Source organism: Camponotus floridanus, unplaced genomic scaffold, assembly GCF_003227725.1.
Source record: "Camponotus floridanus strain SB8 unplaced genomic scaffold, Cflo_v7.5 scaffold98, whole genome shotgun sequence".
Taxonomy (NCBI): Eukaryota; Metazoa; Arthropoda; class Insecta; order Hymenoptera; family Formicidae; genus Camponotus; species Camponotus floridanus.
In genome coordinates, this window is record NW_020229869.1 from 359,274 (window position 1) to 383,056 (window position 23,783).

At 35.2% G+C, this 23,783-nt stretch overlaps 2 protein-coding genes across 4 annotated transcripts in view; both read left to right on the forward strand.

Annotated features, from left to right (window-relative positions):
- The window catches only part of LOC105248481, a 77,129-nt gene extending 76,513 nt beyond the window's left edge, over positions 1–616 (forward strand). For all 3 annotated transcript variants that reach the window (XM_025415125.1, XM_025415123.1, XM_025415124.1), the window contains one exon: positions 480–616. The gene's annotated coding sequence lies outside the window, so the exon portion shown is untranslated. The remainder of the gene's footprint in view (positions 1–479) is intronic.
- Positions 617–10,413: 9,797 nt separating this feature from the next.
- The window catches only part of LOC105250067, a 146,333-nt gene continuing 132,963 nt past the window's right edge, over positions 10,414–23,783 (forward strand). Inside the window, exon 1 of the mRNA XM_025415122.1 lies at positions 10,414–13,838. Within this exon, the coding sequence (XP_025270907.1) occupies positions 11,495–13,838 (2,344 nt within the window). The 5' untranslated portion in view covers positions 10,414–11,494. The remainder of the gene's footprint in view (positions 13,839–23,783) is intronic.

Sequence of the window (23,783 nt, forward strand, 5' to 3'; positions counted from 1 at the left end):
TGAAAAGAAAAAAAACCTAAAGTTTAAATTAATGTAGCACGTTTTTTCACCGATCTATTTATAATATTTTAAACAATAAATAATTTTCTTGACAATATCATGCGATATTTCTTCATTTCTATATGTTTAATGCAATTACAAAATTAAAGCTTTATATATATTGTTATTGATTGCGTGGAAAGAAGAGGGCGCCTATCATGTCATTGCTAAGGAATCATCCTCAGTATGTCTCGAACGACCTGACGTCGTGGTTACTCTCTCGCGCTCGCGTTTTGATTTAATAATTCGTCCGTGAAGCATATATTCATATCTTCGTTTGCGTTATGCATGATTGTAAGAATCATAACAAACGTTATAATAATATATATATATTAATTTTCAATATTTTAATTTATAAATTAAAAGTTAAGATATCTTTCGTTTCTCTTATCGAAATCAAACGATCTATTTCTAAAATTCCAAATTTTTTCCCATGATAGATGGCGGAAATCCACCTGTGCCACCGCGACGAACAAAACGCAAGAATAAATCTGCACCGATCGCGCCGTCGATGGCGAAAAGCGATGCAATGGAAGCGACAGACGATGCGGGATCTCGGCAAGAACCCCTGCCGGAAAAATGTCAATGGGACAAATCTCGATTTGAAAATCGCGATCGACATCGCGATATCGCGGCGAGCTGTTCGAAAACCGAAAGTGTCAACGTGCGATTCCATCGCCAAAATTGCAACGCCGATATCGTTACGGACATAATCGAAACGAACTCCCCACGATCGCGCGACGACGATACGATATCCACGAGAGAAATCCCGCCGAGAATCGACAAAGCAAACGACGACCTGGATCCGGCAAAGTCGGCCGCTTTGAAACCGCGATTTCTATCTTTCTCTGACATCGCATCGCCTAAGCGAAGAACACTCGACAAATACCCGCCACTCTTTTTCACGCTACATGATTTCGAAAATGTAATGTCCGCCACGTGGGACAGAGATAAAAATACATCCTCGGCAATCCTCGAGGAAAAATCGTCGGAAGCGCAAATATTGGACGAAGATATCTGTTTTCGCGTGACGACGACAAATCTTCCATTCGAAAAGTGCTTGGATGAATGGAGAGGCTCTTTCGAAAATGACGAGTTCGCAGAGAAATTCGATGATTACCAACACGATAATAACAAGAATGAAAACAATCAGACAAATGTTGAAAATTTATCTAATTATGAGAATTCTGATAATTATCACGTAGGCACAAAGGTACGATTCGAGATCGATGCGTCTTCTTCCAAACACAGCGATGATGTAAAAATCGATATGTCGTGTAATAATTTGCAAAGCTGTGAACCGATTTTTGGCGATGGAAACACTAGCGAGCAAGTCACTTCTTTCGTAAATTTGACCGAAATCCGAGAGGAATCTGCGGACGTAAAAGATTGCGGCGACAATTTGCGAGATAAATTATGCGCTTCGAGTACCGAGAAAGGAAATACCGCGACGAGAGAAAACGATTCCTTTATGCTAACCGACACAAACAAAGTTGACACGAGATTAAAGACAGTTCCACAAACCTATTATGACGATATTAATGACGAGAAGATTCATAAAGAGAATTCTAATTTCATATCGCGGAACGAGCACGTCAGCAATGAAAATCTCAGAATCAGAAATAAAAATATAACGACTGCAATAACGAAAGAAGTTATCATAAACGAGGAATACGCGGAAATACAAACAGATCAAAGTAAAATGTTAGATGCTTCTTCAGAAATTGTAGAAAGCGTTCGTCGTTTTTCCAATAAAAGCTTAGAAACAATTTGCAATAATGAAGAAACAAGCGCGGCGAAAATAACTGAGAATATACACCAGGAAGAAGATGTATCTTTGAAAGGAAATGATGATATCAAAGAAGAATGCGATATTAAAAACGAAAAGATTTTCTTTAATGAATCACTCCCAAATTTTTTAAATCGCGATGACAAATCGAGTAATGCCACTAATGATTTCACAAACGAATCGTTCGAAATCGAAAAAACTCGAGGATTGTCAACGGAAGAGAATAAAGAAAAAAGCGATTTTGCGGATTGCAAATATAATCGCGAAGAAGCTTCCCCATCGGAAGAGATTTTCGCGAAAGGCGTTCCCGTAAAGATTAGACGAAATTCTTTTTTGGAGACTATGTTGTCTGATGATTCGACAGATACCTCCATAAATTGTCCAATTTCTACTAAACCCATAATAACTTCTATAAGCATGGAAGAATTAAATATACCGAATGAGTCAGTAAATGAGGTTCGAGAATCGGATATCACAAAAAAAAGTGTACACTTGTGTGATTTTTCTAACAAAACGACAAAAATAGACACGGAGAATAAAAGAGACTCGGAAAATATGAAAGAAAAAATTGTCAAAGTTTCAAGCGCTGACGTAAAATCAATGCAATCGGAGAATAAAAACGCCTGTGACGTAAAGAATGACGTTTTGAACGAGTTGCTCTGCAACTTTAATAATATAAAGCTAAAAATAGTGAGTCCCGAAAATAAGAAACCAGAGATAAAGACAGACGGTGATAAAAATATTGCCCGCTCAATCGCGACAGATAATGGAATTTCTAAAGTGGAGAAAACATCTCCCTCCAAATCGCTTGAAATATTTGAAAGCGACCTTCGCGATATTTCTATAAGCTCCAAGATTAGCGGTATAAATAATGATATCGTTAAAAAAATTGCAACGGAAGAATTTACGAAAATAAACCACGAGAAAAGGCATGTCGAAAATAGCGCTTGTAATTCAGCGACTGATGAGAAAAATATAGAGAACAAAAATAATGACGTAACGTTGAATAAATCCAGTAGCATTAAAAATAAAACTGCGAAAGCTAATTCTATAAAAAGGACAGTCGTCGAAAATACTTCGAGTATCAGATCAGAGGAGATTTGCATGAAAACGAGAATCGAGGAAACATTCGAAGGCATAAAAGATGCTGATGAAGTTAAACGAGATTCTAAAAAATTGCGAGACATTCGCGTCCCCAAGGCGATACTTAAGAAAAAAAGCGCCAAGTGCGAGCAGCAGCAGACGAATACATTTCAAAAACGAATTCCCATCGGAGCGCCCGCAACCATGAATAAGATTTTCGATAGCAGAGAAGCAATTGCGTCGCGCAGCCAGGAAAATAAAAGGGAGGTAACTTCAAAACAGACTCACAGTCACGACAAAGAAAAGACTGATGAAGTAATTGCGGTCAGCGAGGCCGACGATGATCGGAGGAGAGTCGCGAACCGATCGACATTAGCATTATTAGACGATACAATGGGTAGCGACGATAAATGTGCCATAGCTAGGAAAACTACTTCCGTAATCCCTTGTAATAATGACAATAACAGGGCCGTAACACCCGTAGTTAACGTAAGTAACGACCAATCGTCCCGCGACGTTGTAACGATAACCCCGGGTAAAGTTAGGAGCTTCGTTAAGTATTACGAGATTCGGGGCGACGCGACGACCGTCGAGAGACATTCTAAAATTAAAGATAGAGAGAAAGTAAGTAAACGTAAGTCTACGAAGAGCCAAGCGCCAACCGTTGCCGCGAGGAACTCACAGCCGGAAGTAATAACGGGAGGAAAGGAAACAAAAGGCAGGAGCGTTATATATAAATCAAACAATAAACTCAAAACGTCATCTGATCAAATTCAATCTTCGACGTTCGCCACGAACGTCCCGAAAGATTCTGCCGACGATTCAATCTGTAAAACGGCGAGAGAATCAAAGGTGACGAAAGAGTATAAAAAGAGCGGCTCGCACGTAATCGACGATGAGATAGGAGATCGACGTGCGCCACTCGCTAAAATTGGCGCGAAAAAGTCGGTTCAGTTCCAGGGCGGCTTCACTGTGATCCACCCGGGAACTTTTGAGAATGAATCCGCAGGGATCGTTACAGACTACGACGCAAACGCATTGAAAAAGAGGCGAGCCCCCGGAATACCGCCGTCGCGGGATTCCGATGGTTGCCAGGAACTTACTCGCGAAATCAAGAAATCGGAAAAATTGCCGGACCCGGAAAAAAGTTCCTTTCAGCGACGGGAGGCCGTTGCTCAGGTCGGTAAAACGATATTGTTTAATCAAATTCATCCGAATAAGAGTATTTGTAATTTTCAAACATTGTTTATATAATTTTTTAACAAATATATTTCACGAATTCTTTCTATGAAATCTTGAACGTTATAATATCTCACAATTTTTATTGAATGTCAAATTAAAATTTTGAAATCCGATCAAATTAAACGAAAAATCAGCTCATATCATATATTTGAATAATATAATAATATAATAATAAATTTATATTTTTTCAGATACATGCAGTAACCAGTCACGAGGAAAATTCAGGTATTAATTGCTTCGTTTCAAAACCAAAAACCCCGCAGCTCATATTTTACTGTACTGTATAGGTAATACGTAGTCTCTTTTATGAGCCGTTGCTCCGAGTCTCCAAAAAATTATATCGCGTGTCGATACAAATCCCTGCGATTTGGTTTTTGCCACCAATCGAAGAATAGATTTATGATGCTATGCAATGCCTGCTAAGGAGTAATTTACGCTTGTTAATGCGTATCATATGTCTTGTGTATGTTTGAATTCGGATCTTATTTTGAAGACGAAATCATTTACGTTAAACATGTTATCTTTCTTTATATTCTTTTTGTGCAACTTTCTCGCCATAAAATTAAATTACTTTAACATTTTTTCCTATTTCCCTTATTTTCATTCTGTCTTTATTCTTACGTTTTTTTTAGAATAAATCGCATGCAATAAATAAAATGAAAATACTTTTCAGAATAAATTAAATATTTCACACACACAACAATTTTATTTCGATGATATTCTGCTTTAAGAATATTTTTGGTTAACATAAAATTTTAATGGAAATGATTTTCAAGTATGATAAACAGATTTACTTTAAAGTATTATAGACTCGATTTATCCGTTGGAATTATTCATTCGGCTCTATACGCTACGTGTCTTGATAAACGAGATACGTCACGCGCAAAATTCACTTCCAATAAGCCGATCACGCGCATCCTGATAAAAGCGATGGTGGATTTGCAATGACCAAATTTTCCATGTGTTCAGAAAGGATTCGCGGTGAATCGCCCAGCAAACAGACCCCTCGCTTCTCGATCCCAAGTGATTTAAACTGCATAGCGCGGTCTAGTTATTCCGTGAACGAATTCCGTCGATTGGAAGAAGAGAAGTTTTTTTTTCCGCCAGACAATTGTTCGGTTTGTGAACCGTAAAATACTCTAATTTCCTGACTTCCCAATATTATAAAATTTCTCTTTTCGATTTAACTTTGTATACAGACTGAAATAAAATTATTCTTCTAGATACAATTGGTAAAAAAGATTTTAATTAGTCTTAGAATCGTCTTTGAAAAATTAGCTAAATATTTAAAAAGAGATAATAAATTTAATAAAATGTTTAAATATCTTATTTGAAATGTATAAATTACACATGAATATATTCGCCTTAAATATTAATAACTTTCCATAAAATGTAAAAAAATAGATTTCGTTTTACATAAGCAATATGAATGTATTCAAGGTAAAACCGAGCAGACTACTTTACATTAAAGAATAAGGCCACTACTATATACTGGAAGGACATACGCAAGCTGTAAAAATTCGTCTCGCGTAGATCTATTCTTCTTTTGGGAGCTCCGTGTTTTGTCATTAATTTGTGCTCTGTGAATACTTTAGATGCATATTCCTGAGAGGACAGCTTGTAGCTCTGTTATTGTCGAGATCTTCCTTGTGAGTTTTCGACGACACGGCGTATCGGGAAAATCGCGCGTGCCCCACCGCTCTAATTTACATAGATAGAATAGCGGCGAAATACACTTGTTGCACCGTTTATGTTGCGCGTATATGTTCGTTTAGGACTGACTCAGGAAGTACTCAAAACTATGTTCAGCTTCCTCTTCAGTACCTCTGACTAGGTTTAATATATATTACAAGTACATGCTGCAAAAATTTCTTCGATTATACTGATTTATATGTGGCAAATTATATAATTAATTATTTCTTTTTAAATCATCTAATTATTATAATTTCTAGAAAATAAACTTTAAGAAGTAACGTGCAATTTCGTAACCGAAATGCAAAATATAGGGAAATATAGAGAAACAATTAAATATTGTTTACAATAACAGATATTGTTATTTCATTTATTTACATAAAATTAATCGTCTCTTTTTTTTTAATTTATGTAAAATAATATTGTAATAGTATAAAATAGATATCGCGGTTGCATGTAATCCTTCTTTATTAAGTTCCTATCCGACTATTTTACGCAATAAGGATTCAGTGTCACGACGGAAGTAGGATACAGTATGATACGTGATATAGCAATTCTCTTGGAAAAAAACGTGCAATTTCGCGATAAACGAGACGTAACGCGCCTGTAATTACGTAACAGTAGATTCTGTTGACTTATTGTAAGTATTATATGATTTATCATACACAAGCGACTGCATCTGAATTGTGCGATGCCAAAAGTGACGCGTCGCAGTTAGATATATGTATACTGGAAATGCTTATTAAGATTTTAGTCTTATTATATGCGCATATATACATATACACAATTGCTACGCGTATTATTATCATATACAAGTATATGTACACAGTAAATGTAAGTATTATTATGCGCGGTAACTGAGTCTGTGAAATGCTATATGAGCAGTACCCCATATATTGATTGTGCATACGCATATTTATATAACATTATTTGACACACATAGATAGGTTTACCGAAATATAGATTTCGCATCCCGCAAGAGATGCAGCTTCTATCTGAAAAGAGCAATAAATTTTAAAATATGGCGCGACGGTTTCTCTTTCTCGTCTCTTTCGTACATGTACGTCATTATCTTGTTAAACGTTGATAACATTAATTAATTTTAATATAATTACTGAATTATTTTACAATTAATTTATACCGACAGTATTCAGTTTTTAAACAAAAAGAAACTGCGCTTCGAATTAGTTTTGACAATTGAATTCAATATCGATTAGCGATAAAATTTTTCCTAGCGACGAATCGTAACAATTAAGAGAACAAGAAATATACTGCAAAGAATATACTGTATATTCGAATGTATCTGGCAAAAGGAGTTAGAAGACTTGTTAGAAATAGGATATAGACAAGAATAAAAAAAAACGGTATCGTGCAACAGAGTAATCTAAAACACTTTTATCGTTCTTTTCCCTCGATGCGTTTTCAGACTAGAAAAAAGATATATTAATAGGTATTTTATAATATTTAGAAGATTTATATATGTAAATGAAAGAGTCATGCGTATGTGCCAAGTTCTGCGCTTGGCTATACCCGGTGATGCAAAATTTCTTGAGCTATGCAATTTTCATTTACATTTATTCAACCAGATAAAACTACTAGCAGTGTACGTTTATATTTCTGCGCTGAATGCTAAATAAATTATTATTTTTTATGATGTATAACAATTTTTTTCTTTCATTTACCGGCCTTTTCACAAAATCATTAAAATATCTATAATGTAAGACTTATCTCACAATTTCTTACCTGTTTCTCAAACAGGTTACTTAATATTTTCCTTATGTGCGTTTTATTAAAATTACATATATTTAATAATAAATCTACTTTGATGAAATGTATGTAAATTTCAAGTCTTATAATTGGAAATATTATCCAGCTATATCTCGCACGCTAAATATGTCCTGCTTGGAAGTGTGTGCTTCGGTGCGACATGATCGCTGAAAATGATGATTTCTGGCAATTATACACCTCCTGACTCATCTCTCGCGACTTACGTAAGCGCGTATGGCGATTCGCGGTTAATCGGTTAATGACACATGATGAATCTCATCGCGGCGCAAATATAGAAAGCACGTCGCGATTTCTACTCCACTTCTAATAATATCAATCATCGATTTCTTCTCCATACTCGAGCCAAAATAAGGACACTCGTGTCATGCGAGCCGTAATTACGAGCCCGATTTGGATATCATCGCGTCACGATCGTCGAACGCGAGGAATAGATTTCGAAAGAACGTATATGGTACGCTTCCTTATTCGAATTTAGTGCGATGCGACGATTACGAGGACTCTCTATGATATCGGGGACATGTGGGGGTAAAAATAAAGAGCCTGTTACGAGCAACCGACGAGCTCGGACCAGTTTGACGCGGCTGCTGCATCGTGAATCGGCGTCAGACTCGCTCGATCGTAAAAGGGTAACGGCTAATTTTTTATTCATGACACCTGACACTGCGTCGCCCGCGACGTATTTTTCCATCGTTGAATTATTTCTCAACTCACAAGCGATTCGCTTCACGAAGGCATTCGGTTACACACATCTGCAGATGCATGTCGAGCTAAACATTCTGGGTCGTCGTAAATATGAAATGAAATGCAGCTCGCGAATCGCGAAAAATATACGTTCCTGAAGGAGATGCGAGTCCGGAAATATTATGCTAATCCGAAACTCTTGCTAGCAACTACTTGCCTACTTGAGTATTCACAGTATATGGGACGTAGATTTAAAAATATTGCCGTTTCTAATATTAATATAAACTTTGAAACTCTCGCAGCTGATTTAATGCCAAGTATTCGATTTTATAATAAACGTGATCGATGGCTTTTGACGAGTGAAAAGAATATTAAAAAAATGATCAAAATGACGCTACATATGAGGCAAATGACTATGTATGACGCTTCACGTTGCACACGTTGCATGCATCTGTATATCTATATATATGTGTCCGTCGAGTCTGCCCGCACTCGATCGTAAACAAATTTCTTGCGGGGCATTGATCCATCCTTGAAATGCATCAAATGCAGCCACTGGTCAGTCTTCATCGACCACGTTTAGCAAACAAACTCGTACGAAGAATGAAAATTATGAGAATGTTTATCTAAGAATTTTGACAAATTTGAAGATAATTAATATTTATTTAGTCATGTATAAAAAAATATAGGTCCGTTTATTCTGATCACGAAAATACATAATTTTTATTTTATTTATTATTTATTTCTTCATATTAATTATATTAACAAACTTTCAACACTTTTATGCAAAATACAATCTTATTAGAATTAAAAAATTTATGTAAAAGAATAATAAATCAAATACCTGAGATATGTATTACTCATTGAAGTGTCATAGTATTAAAAATAGAATTTAAACCGAGTAAATACCTAATTTCTAACAGTGTGGATTTAAAATTAATCTTGTGCCTATTACTTTATAACAGTACGTATGTATAACTTATTTAATTGAATCACCCTGGTTCATCAAAATCAACCTCATATATATTTTTTAAGCTCAAATTATTTAATTTATCTTTAAATAAGAATAAAATTTCTATCATGATATAAATATTTATTGTTTTGATGTTATAATGATACGTTTTGTAGTTTGTTTTTTGATATGGTATAATAAATATAATAATTAATCACTTTTACAGAATAGAATCCAAATACTACTACATGAGTATTAAAGCTATAATAAAGTTATTTTTTAAAAATGCTTAAATTCCAGAAAGAATTTTAAAGCCTTTTCAAAGTAAGAATTTTAAAGCCTTTAATAAGTAAAATGTCACTCTAAAGAATAATTATAAAGTTATGACATTTCGCAAAATGACATTTTCTTCTCCAAGTTTAATTTAACTTTTTTTTTCCCTTTATAAAAATTTCAATCTGAAATCTTTCTCACTAATCTCGGGTAACAATCTCAGTACACAGTAAATATGAATACAATTTCGTCTAAAAACGCCCACGCATCATCCACGCGTTTGTACACGCACCTGTGCGCGAATAACGAAAACATAAGCGGGTATTCATGACACGTTCCACGTGGCGGAATTCCTGCACCCTACCCTATAGATCCCGCGGGATTTATTTTCGGATCGGTATGACGCCACCACGCGCGTTTATAGCAGTGCCGCGCCGCACAGCCCCAGATCCGCTTCTCTCACTGTGTCGATTTCTCAGTGAGGTTCACGGCTGCCTTTCGCACGAGTCACGCAGCGATTAATACACACCCATCGATCGAAATCGAACGTGTCGAACGCACGCAAGAAGCAACGACCGCGAGTCTATCGATCACGCGAGTTCCAGACGAACGAACGAATGAATTCAGTTACGAAGCAAGTTATGAACAATTATTCATCTACGATTAAATCAAAGAATTACTTCTCTCCCTTTTGAGTGGTTTATGTTTGAAATTTTTCGAAAATGTGCAGGCACGTGTTTTAATATTAGAATATTGAAAAATTGAGTCTGCGATTCTCATTGACATTCGCGATTTATTGTTGACTTAATAAATATTTTTGATCGCGATAAAATACACATCGCCTTTTATTACTGAAAATAGAAAGTGAATTAAATTTATTTACGTATATATAATATAAATACAAAATGAAAATTTCGCTCAAATTTGATCGCGAGTACTTGGTTATGTAAATATACATCGGTTGCGTACATCAAGACATAGATAATTACTGCCGCTAAATTACCACGTAATTAGCAACACAGATACAGAGCATGTAAACACACCATCGCATATGCACGCGTGTGACATCATTTCGCGAGTGTAGCGGTCTGTTTTTGCAAATTACGCGATGTGATGGAACGCGAGGAAGATGAATCTTCCAGGAATCTGCTCGCAACATGAGACGTGACGCGAAACCGTGTGTATGTGTACGTGTGCCTCCCCTTCCTGCGAAGAAAGAAAGTCGAGTCTTCGTCGCTGCGAATTTGATAGACTGCCAAGTCCACGGGAAGTCGCGTTACATAAGCGATGTAACGCGCGAACTTGGACTGCGCGTTCGCCAACACGAACAAATCGACAACTCGTCTCGCAATCGTGCCTGCGCTCGTCGTCGTCGACCATACATATGATAGCACGACAAATTCAACGAGTCGAATGCCGCGACGCGCGAGCGCATACTCTAAGTACGCAGCTACTATTCGCGGGAGCTTGGAAAACGGGACTGCAGTTTTAACTCGGAAGTTATAGCCAAGTGAACGACGACTTTAAATCGTGCGACTGGTCGCTTCATCCGCAGATCAGTATCTTGCATTTCGAACGACGATCGTAAGATGTGTCTTCGATATCCTTCTGTGATCGCAGAGCACGCAAATTTTTATTTTTGTCAATCATAGCGTGCATTAATTATACGTATTTCTTGTTTTAGAATAATTTTTGATTTCGCTTCGTCGAGGGAATAAAAATTCATCGCGACGAATATAGTAATGTGAATAAGCTTCGCTTGGAAACGCAACCGTGGATCTTCCACGAAATTCATAAAATTCATCGAGAGAAGGCAGGACCCGTTAAGAACTCCAGACGACAAACTCGTTTGGAATTAATCGGGACGATCAAGCGGGCGAGCAAGTGGGTAAGTTTTTCCGGCAGATTACTCGAGCGAGAACGAACGAATAAACGAGAGAGAAAGAACCGGGACCATGAAGAACGCCCATCCCATCGTCAGGGCGACGACTTCCAGTCCGGTTGGTCAGGATTCCACGGGCCTCGGCAGCGAATCGGCGGAGCCGATCATCCGACTGAAGCTGCAGAAACCGCTCCACTGGGAGTGGGAGCTCACGACGTCCGCCGACGCGCTGCCTGTTATCCAGCTATTGGACAAGGATGGCCGGCTGCTGGTGGAAACCACCGGCCGAACGGCACAGCGGGCCAGAGGTTCCTTCAAGAAGGGCCTAAAAACCCACGAACAATTTCCGATCGACGAGTCGTGTGCCAACTCGACGAGCAAAGAGCAAACGTCCTCCTCCCCGTCGATGTCTTCCACTATCACGACGCCGCGTCAGGTTAATCGGAATATCGACGGCTTCAGCAGCAAATTTGGCACGTGCGGCTTCACCCCGCGAAAGTCCCGAAGCGACGTCGATATTAAAGAAAGACGAAGCAAGAGGCAGTTGTCCACCTCAGAAGACTCGGCGATGAAGACGAAGGTCGAAGGAAACATAGAAGGAGTGACAGGAAATAAGAAATACTCCGCCGGAGATTACCTTCGACAGCAGATCATGAACGATCTACGTACGCGTAATACGATCGGGAGAACTCCGGAGGAAATAGCCAAGGACAGGTGTAAAAAAGTTAAAGCGTATCTAAGGAGCCAGAGCGAGACTCTATTGAGCTTGGTTCGCGAGGAAGAATACGACGGGGAGGAAACGAAGGATACTAGAATCGGATTCCGCGAGAAGAGTCCCGGAAGTCGTAGCTCGAGCAAAGGCAACATACTCGATCCCGAAGAGAGGAATTCGAATCGAGAAAACAAAAAGGTGAAACCGTATCTGCGAACTCGAAGTGCCGTAATTCCAATGCAGGATTCGGCGAAGAATAATTTCAAACTGAACGAGGGGGATAGAACCGTTCGCAAGATAAAAGACGACATGAACGAGGAGGAGCTGACAAAGATCAGAACGTTCTTACGCGAAAAGATACAGCGGCGAATGAATATGGAACAGTCGCGCTCGAGATCGGCCGTTAATGCCGACATTCCGGAGAGCATCGAGAACGTCAGAATAAAAAAAAGATACTCGGACTATAATTACGAGAACAATCGGAAAAACTACAGAACGCGAAAGGTGCGTAGTGAGACGAGCATCCTGCGATTCGATCCCGAAATGCTCGAAAGAGAGAAGCTGAAGTTCGAGAAGCAACTGAAAAGGGAGAAATCGACAAATTGCAGGGGATTGTCGGGAGATTCCCAACTTCAAAGACAACCACCACGTAATTATCGACGATCGAGAAGCGAAGTCTTGGTCGAAGCTCTGGAACTGGACAATCGACCGAAGTCGCGGGTCAAGAGGGAATCGTCGAGTTTGGAACGAAGGAAATTCTACTGTAAAATCAAGAGCGACATTCTCTTGGGGCAAGAGGAGGCGGAGGTGATGCCGATGGTCAGCGATGAGAACCTCGCAAATTCTCCCAGACGTATAAAAAGCCAAGAAAATGTGGAGAGATCTTGGCGGGAATATAGAGAGCGGAAAAAAAGCGAGAAATATCGCCGAGAATCGGAGAGAGAATTGCCCGAGGAGGACTTCATGAGTAAACCGAGATGGAAGGATCTGCAACGCGATCTCTGCTCCTCGCGCAACTGCAAGATTTGCCAAAACTTGAGAAACTGCGTGAATCCACTTCACGAGAAACCTCATCAAGAGAGCGAAGAATTGTTGATGGATAAAAAACCCGCCAAATTTCCCGAAGACGAGACTTCGACAAACAACAGCAAACCTGGTACCAGTTTGCAGGAGAATTATTTGCTCCCCGAAAGGAAGAATAAGGACAGTCGATCGCCAATCATCCCAGAGACTCAAGTAAACAATCGCGATAATAATATCGACAGCGTGTCTGTATTGAATGTTAAATCTCCAAACTTTGCGTACGACACAAATCTATCGAAAAATGCCTTCAAGAATTATCAAGAGTTATACGCACACTCGAATGTGAAGAAAAGCGACACCTTCAAGATCGTCGACGGAAGCGAGGAGCTGAAGGAACACGCGAATGGTTCTGACACGAAAATAAATGACGGCAACAATTCCGACAGTGATTTCGGCTATCTGAACGGCGAAGGTTCGCTGGCGAATAAATCGAACGAGGATATCACCAAGGACTACTTTAAGAGAGTTTACGAACTGTTGAAGAAACGACAGGAGGAGATGAGAAAATCGGTGACTGAAACCAGCGAGTTTCCAGGCCACGAGGATTCTTCATCTTCGAACTATATCGAGGAAATACAAAAAAAGAGGCATCGGCGTAAGAAAAAGGACAAAAATTCGCAAGGTAAGATATAAAATTTTAACGATTTTTCTCTAATTAATCGCGCATGAATTATATATGCATAATTAGTCATCAAAAAATAATTTATATCTTTTAAATATATATAAATTATTATAACTTTATCATTTATAACTATTATTATAACTTTATAACTATTTATTATAACTTTATCATTTATAACTATTATTTTACTGTCAATTTTTATAAATAACAATTAATTTTATTTGAATAATAATATTATTGATGCAAAGGTAATAAATCATGGTAACACAATCCCTTCGAATATAGTTGATGCAAATAATATTCATATAATTAATAATAATAATTTACACAAACACATATTATGTGTATAAATTATAAGTATTAATATTTTGTAATAATTATGTAATTAATTAATTAATTAATTTTGTAATACTTGTTAATCTTTTTTCTTAAGAGCTTGACAATATATTTAAGCGAGAAATTTTATAAAAAATATTTTTTCATAGTTAAAAAAAAGTAGAGAGGCAAAGAACTCGCGTGGAAAGCTTTAGAGGGAAATACCACTCGGCAAATACTAAAACTCTGACAAAACAGTAATTGCAAGAGATGCCTGAGAACTTTAATTTACATTGTCTGCGATGTACATAACTATTTCTCCGCACGGTAGTACTCGTACCTGATATCGCCCCTGTACCTCTTGTTAATGTGAAAAGTTCCATTCTGGAAGCTCGCTTCCATTGCATCTACTCGTATTTAAACGATGCGATTCGTATTTCGCCGTGTTTCAAAAATATTTTATATCTAAGCATAACGGAAGTTATTTTATCAAGTTAGATGGCACATTATTTGAACAATCCAATAAAATTTTATTGAATAAAATTAAGTATATGAAATATGCAGGGTGTTTCTTAATAAGTTCGACAAATTTTAGGAGATGATTCTTTGTTGAAATTAAGAGTTTTTCATATAAACATATATTCCCCACATCCCTCCCTGTGGAGTTATACACTCCTTCAAAAATGGGGATAAAAATTAGATTTTTATTTTTTTTCTCAAATTTGGAACAAGTTAAAGAAATGAAATTAGGTGAATATTTTCTATTAGTAAAAAGGGGTTATTTATTAATATTTATTCCAGCCTCTTGCATTGTTATAAGGAGATGAAACTAGCAATCCCTATTCAATTTTTTCTTAAAACTTTTAATATTTATATACATACACACACTATTGTAGTATAATAAATAAGAATTTAATAGACATTATTCAAGATTCATGCGGTATTTATGAAATGGCAAACGTAGTGGAGCGGAAAGTAGCGATACAAGCGATCGTTGGCGTTAATTGTTACGTGCGGATGCACACAGTGCTATAGGACCACTCATTTGACATAGTTTTCGGTGCGATCTATACATTTGATTGTCTGGCGGACGGATGTACGCGAATGTTTTCCGCGTTATTCTTCCCGCCATTATTTTCTCCCGCTGTAGGCTCTATTATTCGAACAGCAGATGTTTCGTTCGAAATGCCACTTTATTCGAGTATAGTTTAATATTCCGCGAGGACAAGTGTAATTGTCTGGAAACAGTTGTCGTTCCCAATCTGTCTTATTTCGCCACAGAACCGTCCATTCAGGTCGAGCACGCATGAAATTTCGGTACGAGAAACCAATATCGTGTAACAGTTCCACGCGAGGCATTTCAATTTTTCACAGTGCACCTGTACAATGAAATGTATCTATATTGAGGTTGGTAAAAAAAATTTTTTTTCCCAAAGTTTTATAGCGGACAATTTTTTCTTCTTAATTCTTTATGGAAATAGAATAAAAAACTACTTACTTTTTTCAATAAAAGTAATGTAGTGGAAATATCAATTTTTATTTTTCTGATTTTTATTTTATTTTTCACTCTTTTACATTTTTAAAAGTATTATAGTTTTTGAAATTTTTGTTTTTGAATTAAATGCAGCGAGCGTATAATATTAAATTAAATGAAACCATGAAGAATTAACTTTTTGGAGATATATTTTTAAATGAAATATGTCCAAATGTGTCTCGAACGTACAATCAATCTGTGCCGTTTTAATCTATGGTGTAAAAAATATTGATAAAAAATCAGTCACCAAGATACAAGTCAGTTGGCAATGAAAAGGCCAATGTTCGAGTTATCTTAGAGACAGAGTACCAAACAAAATGACGAGAAAAAGAAAGGACGTCCAGAATGTAATAAAAAAGATTGCTACCTTGAAATGGAATTGAGCAGGTCACGTTGTCAGAATGATTGACGGAAGATGGACCGAGAAAATACTAGAATGGAGATTTCTCCAATAACATGAATTTATCACGAATAAAGAACGACTACCTTTAACAAGATAGACAGATGATTTAAAGCAAGCAAACAACAAACAAACTGAATGCAGGTAACATAAAATAGACTGGAGATTTATACGAGAAGTCTATGTCCAACAATGCAGCACTCAATAAGCTGATTGATAATGATAGTAGAGAAGAAAAAAAATCGCATACATAAGAAGCGAAAAATATTTAAATTTTAAAGTGTAGAAGAGATTTTTTTCCTTTTTTGAATAAATATTGCCTTATTTGTTTATCTAGTATATCTCGAGATGAAAAAGTTTTATTATATATTATGCATTTTAGCATGACAAAGTAATGTTTATGCTCCAATAGAGTTGCAAATAATGGAAAGATGTTTTGAGAGACGACAACTCAGTGAACTTATATTTATAAAAGTTATTTTAAAAAGTATACCATATTTTATATTTCTTCCGTCGAAATGTAATTCAAAGCAATCGAACGAGAAAGCTCGGCAATGATAATACAATTCCATGATCTTTAAGATAACTTTTGTGCATCAAGCGTAATTGAACTTTGATGTAACAGAGCTTAAGTCTTGTGTCGTCTATGAATTTCATCGAACTTTGTCATTTCCCTTATTAAAGGGTCAACTACAACTAAGGACTCTGAAACTCGTTACGTTGTTCTCGTCGCGCGAACAAGTCTTTAATGTAGTATCTCATCACTAATACGAAGAAATTATAATAAATTCTTATACTAAAAATAAAAAAAAAAATGTAAAATATTTAAAATATAAAGGGAGTAAAAATTACTTCGTAATATATTCGAGATGGAATAATATTTCAATCGAAGTTCTTATCTTTGAATCATATAAAAATGTTACATGTTATTGTAAACGTGTACGATTATTTTATATTACTTAAAATTATTTTTGCTTGACGCTTCATTTTAAAAAAGGCGCCAACACATTTTGATTATACTTCGATAACGAGAACTCGTCTTGCTGCGTGAGTGAAGGAAGACAATAAACGTTTCGAAATTTTAATTGTATGTGGCACAAATCGAACGTGTTTCTTATCAGCGAGACATCAGCAAATTAAAGGGAATTAAATTCTTAAAATTTATCACAGTAATAAGCTTTATTTCATAGAGCAGAAACGTGATTATTGAGAAAAATATATAAATTTCGGAGTATCAGAGAAAGGATTTCTCGGATTATCATGATAGAGAAAAGGACGTAAAAAGATAGACGAAGAGCAAGAGAATTTCAGAACAAGGATAGATAATTCTGCAGGTTCCGATGATACTAAAGACTTGAGCTGAGCGAGCTATCGTGCAAGAAGATGCTCAGCATCTTCTCATAATTATATTCACCTTTTTCGCTAATCTCGCAATTTGGTCTTGCACGACAATTTATTAACTTAATATTCAACAGAGAAGCAAGAGTTCATTCAGGGAGAGAAATATGTAGTCGTCTTTATCTTGATGCTGTTTATTCTCTAATAGAACTACAAATATAATGAAAAATTGTTTAAAAAAATGACAACCTAGTGAATTTATTCTTAAAAAATTATTTTTTTGAAAAGCACGCGAAAAAATATCATTATCTTTAATTATATGAAGAGTCATTCTTTTTATAATTGCCTTTTGAGTCATCATTCTTCCCTTGACTTTCTTTATTATATATTGCAAATTCAGCAAGTAACACAACAAATACATAGCGTTCTTGTATATGTATAACGAACATCGTGTATACGCGGCAATGGACAAGGATGCTTTTGCAGTTTAACTGATCAAAGGGCGCCAGTGAACGCTAGAAATGCTCGTTAGGCTCTCCTTATCGTAAGGCTCTTTGATGTGATCGTACAAGCATACGAAAGGAAACAACGGATTCTTCCTCGCTTCCGTTTCTATTAATATTTTATCTCTGATAATTGCCAAATAATATATCGTCTAATGAAGGCAATTAAAATTAATCTCGAGTTTGGCGCAGGACCCATTGACATGTACGAAAATATTTTATTGTATGTGCGTGTGTATTCGACAATATAAAGAGAGCGCGATTTATTGCTTACGACGCCACTAGCCAATTGTTCTTTTGCCAACGTCAAACATGACGCTGTTTCGCATCTAGCAACAAGTCCATCGATATTCAGACATTTGCCTTGCCATGCGTATTTCGAACATTTTGAATCAAGACCAACGACGCAGAGGATATACCTTTTATATCACTCGATATAAAATTATTATTTTCTCGCTCATGAAATGAAATTTGATTTATAAAACTTCTTTTGTTGATAACAGCAGTTTTATCAAAAAAAAATTCAAATATCTTTTTATATTTAGATCATTTCATTAATATATATATATATATATATATATATATATGTACTTTTTGTTGTTTTATCTTTTCTATTATTAATTGCATATTTATTACATTTTATCTTAATTTTTCATTATATACAGTTGCAGATTTCTCGATATGAATGGCCGGCATTTGTTTATGCATCCTAGAGATTAGAATCACAAATAAATATTTTTGTTAAGTGTTGTAATTTAATTTTGAAGTATATTTTGAAGCATAGAAAGAGAAGTGTGTGTGTGTGTGTGTGTGTGTAAGGATGTGTAATTTCAAAATATATACAGGGTGTATCAGAATTCATATTAGTAAAACACATTTTTAAAACGTTGGAACAATAATTTTGGATCAAAATTATTTACAGCTAATTTAATTTTATGATACTTTCAGTTGTTGCTTGGAGGTATCTATTATAAAATCTTCTCTTGTTATGTAAATTGTATTGAAAATAGCGACAAGAGGTTATTGTATATGGTGTCCGAAAATTAAGTTCCATTTATAAAAATTTCTTTTGTTATTAACTTTTTAATAAACAACGAGCGACGGCTAAAATCTCCTCCACATTACTCAGGACAGTGACCTTGACAACATATGTCAAAATCAAGATCATTGGGGCTGGGTCCCCTAAACAGCAGTTTTTCCTGACATTTCTATGATTGAAATTAAGTGTCCGATAAAAGTTAACTGAGAGGAGAAATTTATAATTACGGATGATAATGTTTAATTCGCCATTAAACTTATTACAATTCAATTGTTCTATACTCTCTCATATTTTTTTTCATCTTTAATTATTGTGTAACTTTATGATATATTGATTTTGTGTCTGAATTGCATATTTCAATGAAAAATATTTAAATGCCTTAAATAACAATAATTTTCTTTTTACGTAAATTATTTTAATTCGTGAAAATATATTTTTTAATTAATTTATTTTTTAAATTATTTATTTAGATTAATACTAATTAAATTATTGATTAAATTCTTGATTCATATACATATTTTTTGATATAGTGTATATTAAATTGCACATTTCTTTGCGAGAGGGGAAAATGCTTCATGTATATCTCCGTTGACCGATCTGACAGGATAATGTTGAACTCCCCAGCTGGTGCAAGGCTGGGTTTATCAACTAAATATCCTTTTCTTATAGATTCTCCTTCACCCTCCCTTCTTACTCCCTCTTACATTTATATTCAAAATTCCTCCTTATTAACTGCGTACCTGTCAAGTACATTTGGATTAGCTGCTTAGAGTAATGAAACGAACATTTTTTGACTCGAAATGGCGACGGTCGGAGATCGCGGAAACGTAATCCAATGTGCGCAAAAATCTAGGCAAAAGATGATAAAGATTTTTGCGGGTATATTTGATGAAGGTAAAGAGATTGCAACGTCGGCAACTGCACCGGATGCATTTTCGCAATGGGGCAACAGCGTGATGCTAATTTCTTAGCTAAAAACCCGTCACAGAGAAAACCGGTACCTTCCGGTACAGGCGCGTGTCAGTCCCATCGCCGAAAATTATACGGTTGGTCTTTTTCTTTTTTACTCTTTCTCTCTCTCTCTCTCTCTCACGCAATTAACTCTTCGCTGACTTTGCCTATAATTATTTTCGAATCGTCGAACTTAGTAAATTGCCAAAAGCATCGTCCATTTTCGCTTTAGGCAAGTCATTATAAATATTTCGATATTCATGAACTCTCGAGGACCATCAGAACGATTTTTGATATGCAATTAACGAAGTTATATCCATGAAAGTACTGCGACTAATATGATGATTAAAAATTCTAAGAAAATATCGTATATAATTATAAAATATAATATAATTATATAATGTATAATTAAAATATTATATATATAGTAATATAAACAGTTATATGTAGTTATATAACATTAAATTAAGTCAGTAATATTATTTATAATAATTTCAAATTACCACGATGCATAGATTTAAAAAAGTTCATTTGGACATTTCTAATTTAGTTAAGAAAACATATAGATACTAATTAATTGACTTTTAATGCATATAGCATAAAAAAATCTAAATTACAGCAAATGATGACCTTCAAATTCTATCTAAAATCATTAGAATAGGAAAAGCAACCATGACCAAAATAGTTTGCAAAGTGAGAATTCAAGATGAGCTACTAGAACCCTTTGAAATAATTAAAAGGATAAGGCAGCAGGATGACCTGCCCTAAGATTAATAATAAAAGTACAATCCTCTTTAAATCAAACTGGCAGACTATATGAATATTATTGCAAAATCAATTGCTGCTTATAAGAGAATTCTAGCAATATTAGGAAATAAAACTGAAGAGAAGACAATAAAAAAATGAAGATTTTCTAATAAATAATATTAAGAGTGAAAATGCATAGCTATCATTTGATGAGGTTTTTTGGTCAAAACCCGATCAAAACCAATAAAAACCTATAATTTCGAAGTAATTAATAGCTCTAAATACCTCGGAACAAATATTAATAATGAAAATTATATTAGTATAGAAATAAAGTAGAAAATCATGGGACTTGCAAATGCACGTATGGACTTAACAAACATCTAACAATAAGAAAAATCACTTCCTCAGGGAAACAAAAACTAAAAAATACAACATTAATAAAATCTCAATTTTAATATACACCTAGGAGATATGGCTGAGTAAACATTTTTATGCATTTCTAAGAAAAAGATTTCTCTTAAATATTTTCGTGCAGTCAACATTATCGAAAATATAACAATGAGCTATATTAATTATATAATTGTGTCATGGCCCATAAGGGATTGTTTCGCTAATGATAAAAATAATTAAATATTGTAAAAAACAATTTATGTTACTATCATTAATGCAGAACATATTTCAATTGATGATTTACTAGCGTAGATTGGAATCGCGTATACACGATTAGCAGAAGTGCTGTGTTCGATCGCCTCGAGTCTCAGATCTTCAAAAACATTTCCGGAAACGAGTGTGCGTGATCCCGCGTAACCGCCCGTTTGTTCCACCATCCGTAAAATTCTCGAGAATTCTCGCTTCTTAAGGCGCTTCTTGCGAGGGATAGTCCCCTATGGGAAGTGCCACATAAACGTGTTAACTTCCGTTCTACCTAACCTACGCGTTTTGTGTGCGGACCACCTTATGCCGTCATGCGACCGGAAGAGAGAACAGGACTCTATCTTGCATTAGTGATCACCGGACGTTCCACGTTTTTGTTTTTTATTAATATATGTAAATATATGAAGACAATGCTGCGAGATACATTTTAATGAAAATATCGAAAAATCTAGTTTTATTTCTTCGAGGAAGAAAAGGATTATTTGATTCACGTTTGAGTCACGTTATTTATTTCTTTATTCTGTGTACGTCCTAAAGTATTATTAGTTTTAGTAGTTTATTTATAACACATCGGACTGTTTTGTGAATTCCATTAATAGTGTATACATTTTTAAAATTGTTACGAAAATTTCATCCCACATAGTAGTGTTCCATTATTTCTTGTAAACATGTTAATTATAATAATCAAATTACATATGCATTGTGTATGAGAATGTTCGATAATAATTACATATTTTTTTATTAATAAATGAAATGAAACGCGATATTAATGAAAAGTGATACAATACGTAAGTTTTATAAATTTCATATATTTTTATCAGCAAAATTCTTCCATCGGATATATTTTGAAATTTTTAAAGTTATTGCGATTATATAACTGTGAGGATTATATATATAACTGTGAGGATTATATATATAACTGCATCGAGGATTATAAAAGAATTTAATAGAGCGAAAATTCTCGATAAAAAAATAATATTAAAAACACTCCATTAACGATTTATCTTCTAAAAGATAATAAACAACTCTAGTTAATAAAAGATGATAAACAACTCAGTCTCTTCTACAGGTAAACTTAAACGAAAATATTTATTTCGTGGGAAAATGCGACTGGCAGAGTGACTGCTTTCAGATTGAAATTTAAAATGGTCTGTAAGTTAACACTTACGTCTCATTTCTTCCTTGTAATAATCTCGCAAAACAGGTGAAGAGACGAATATAGCTTTCGTGATTTTTATAAATCTTGGAAGGAAGAGCTTGCCAAGCTTTAAGCTGAAAGTCTCGAAGTTTACGTAAGGCTTTTGAGAATTGACAATGCCCGAGAGGAGTTTTCAGGGCCTCTCACAAGTCTGGCCAGTATTTTTCTTTCGAAGATGGATTTTTATCCGGAAAAAGATACGTTATACTTTATAATTCATCAAAGTTAAAAGTTAACGGTTGATATACCTCGAATATATAACATGCATAAGCTGTGACATTTAAATTATACAGAATATTTGTTTGTGTAAATTATATTTTTCGACACTATTTTTCTCTTGAATTAATGATCGAACCATATAAGTTATCATAAAATTATAGTTTTTATGCTTTACAATAATTTAACTAATAATTATTTATAAAATTATTTTTGCCTTCATATTGCAAAAATAATATAATTATAGCGCAGAAAATTTCATTGCTTTAATGAAGATATTTCTCATAATTTATTGCAATGTCAATACTTTGCTGGCAGATAAATTTAATTATTTTTGCGAGAACCTATGCGCGGTGGAAGTGAAAATCTCTTCAAAGTTTAAAGCACCGACAGAACGCGGATATTGGAAAACTAGAAGCGAACGGCTGAAAATCATAAGAAAATGTATTGAAAGCGAAAACAGAGTTTTCCATTGCCTGGAACTACTTAATGAAAAGAAAGGAAATTAATTGCTATGAATCTGAGAGAGAAGTTTGAGTGTTCTGTCAAATCATAGGAACACAATAAATGTAAACTTTCTATTATTATAAAATATATCTACTGAATTACATAAATTACTAGTAGTAAATTAAATTCTTTAAGTTTTAATAAAAATATTCTACATCTTGTAAAAATATGTTGAAATATATGAATATTCGATAGTTTATGCGCGCGAAAGCGTAAGAAATTAACTAAAAACTCTCTTTCAGTCACTCTTGCTTTTTTACAGAATAATAATTCAAGATCACGCTTGCATGAGCCGCAATGCGTTTTAATACGTATACAAGTTCAGTTTTGAAATCGAGGACGCGTCGCATAACGATGGAATTATCGATTCGTTTTCTTGCTGCCGTCATACGTGGCATTGTTGTCTGTGTGGCTCCGTTTAAAAACGCCAGGAAAGAATTATGCTTTTACGTCGCGTTCTTCCTTTGCAGATTTATTCGTCAGAAACGACTGCATCGCATGCACATGTATTGTCATAATAAATTGCATCGGTATAACTCGACA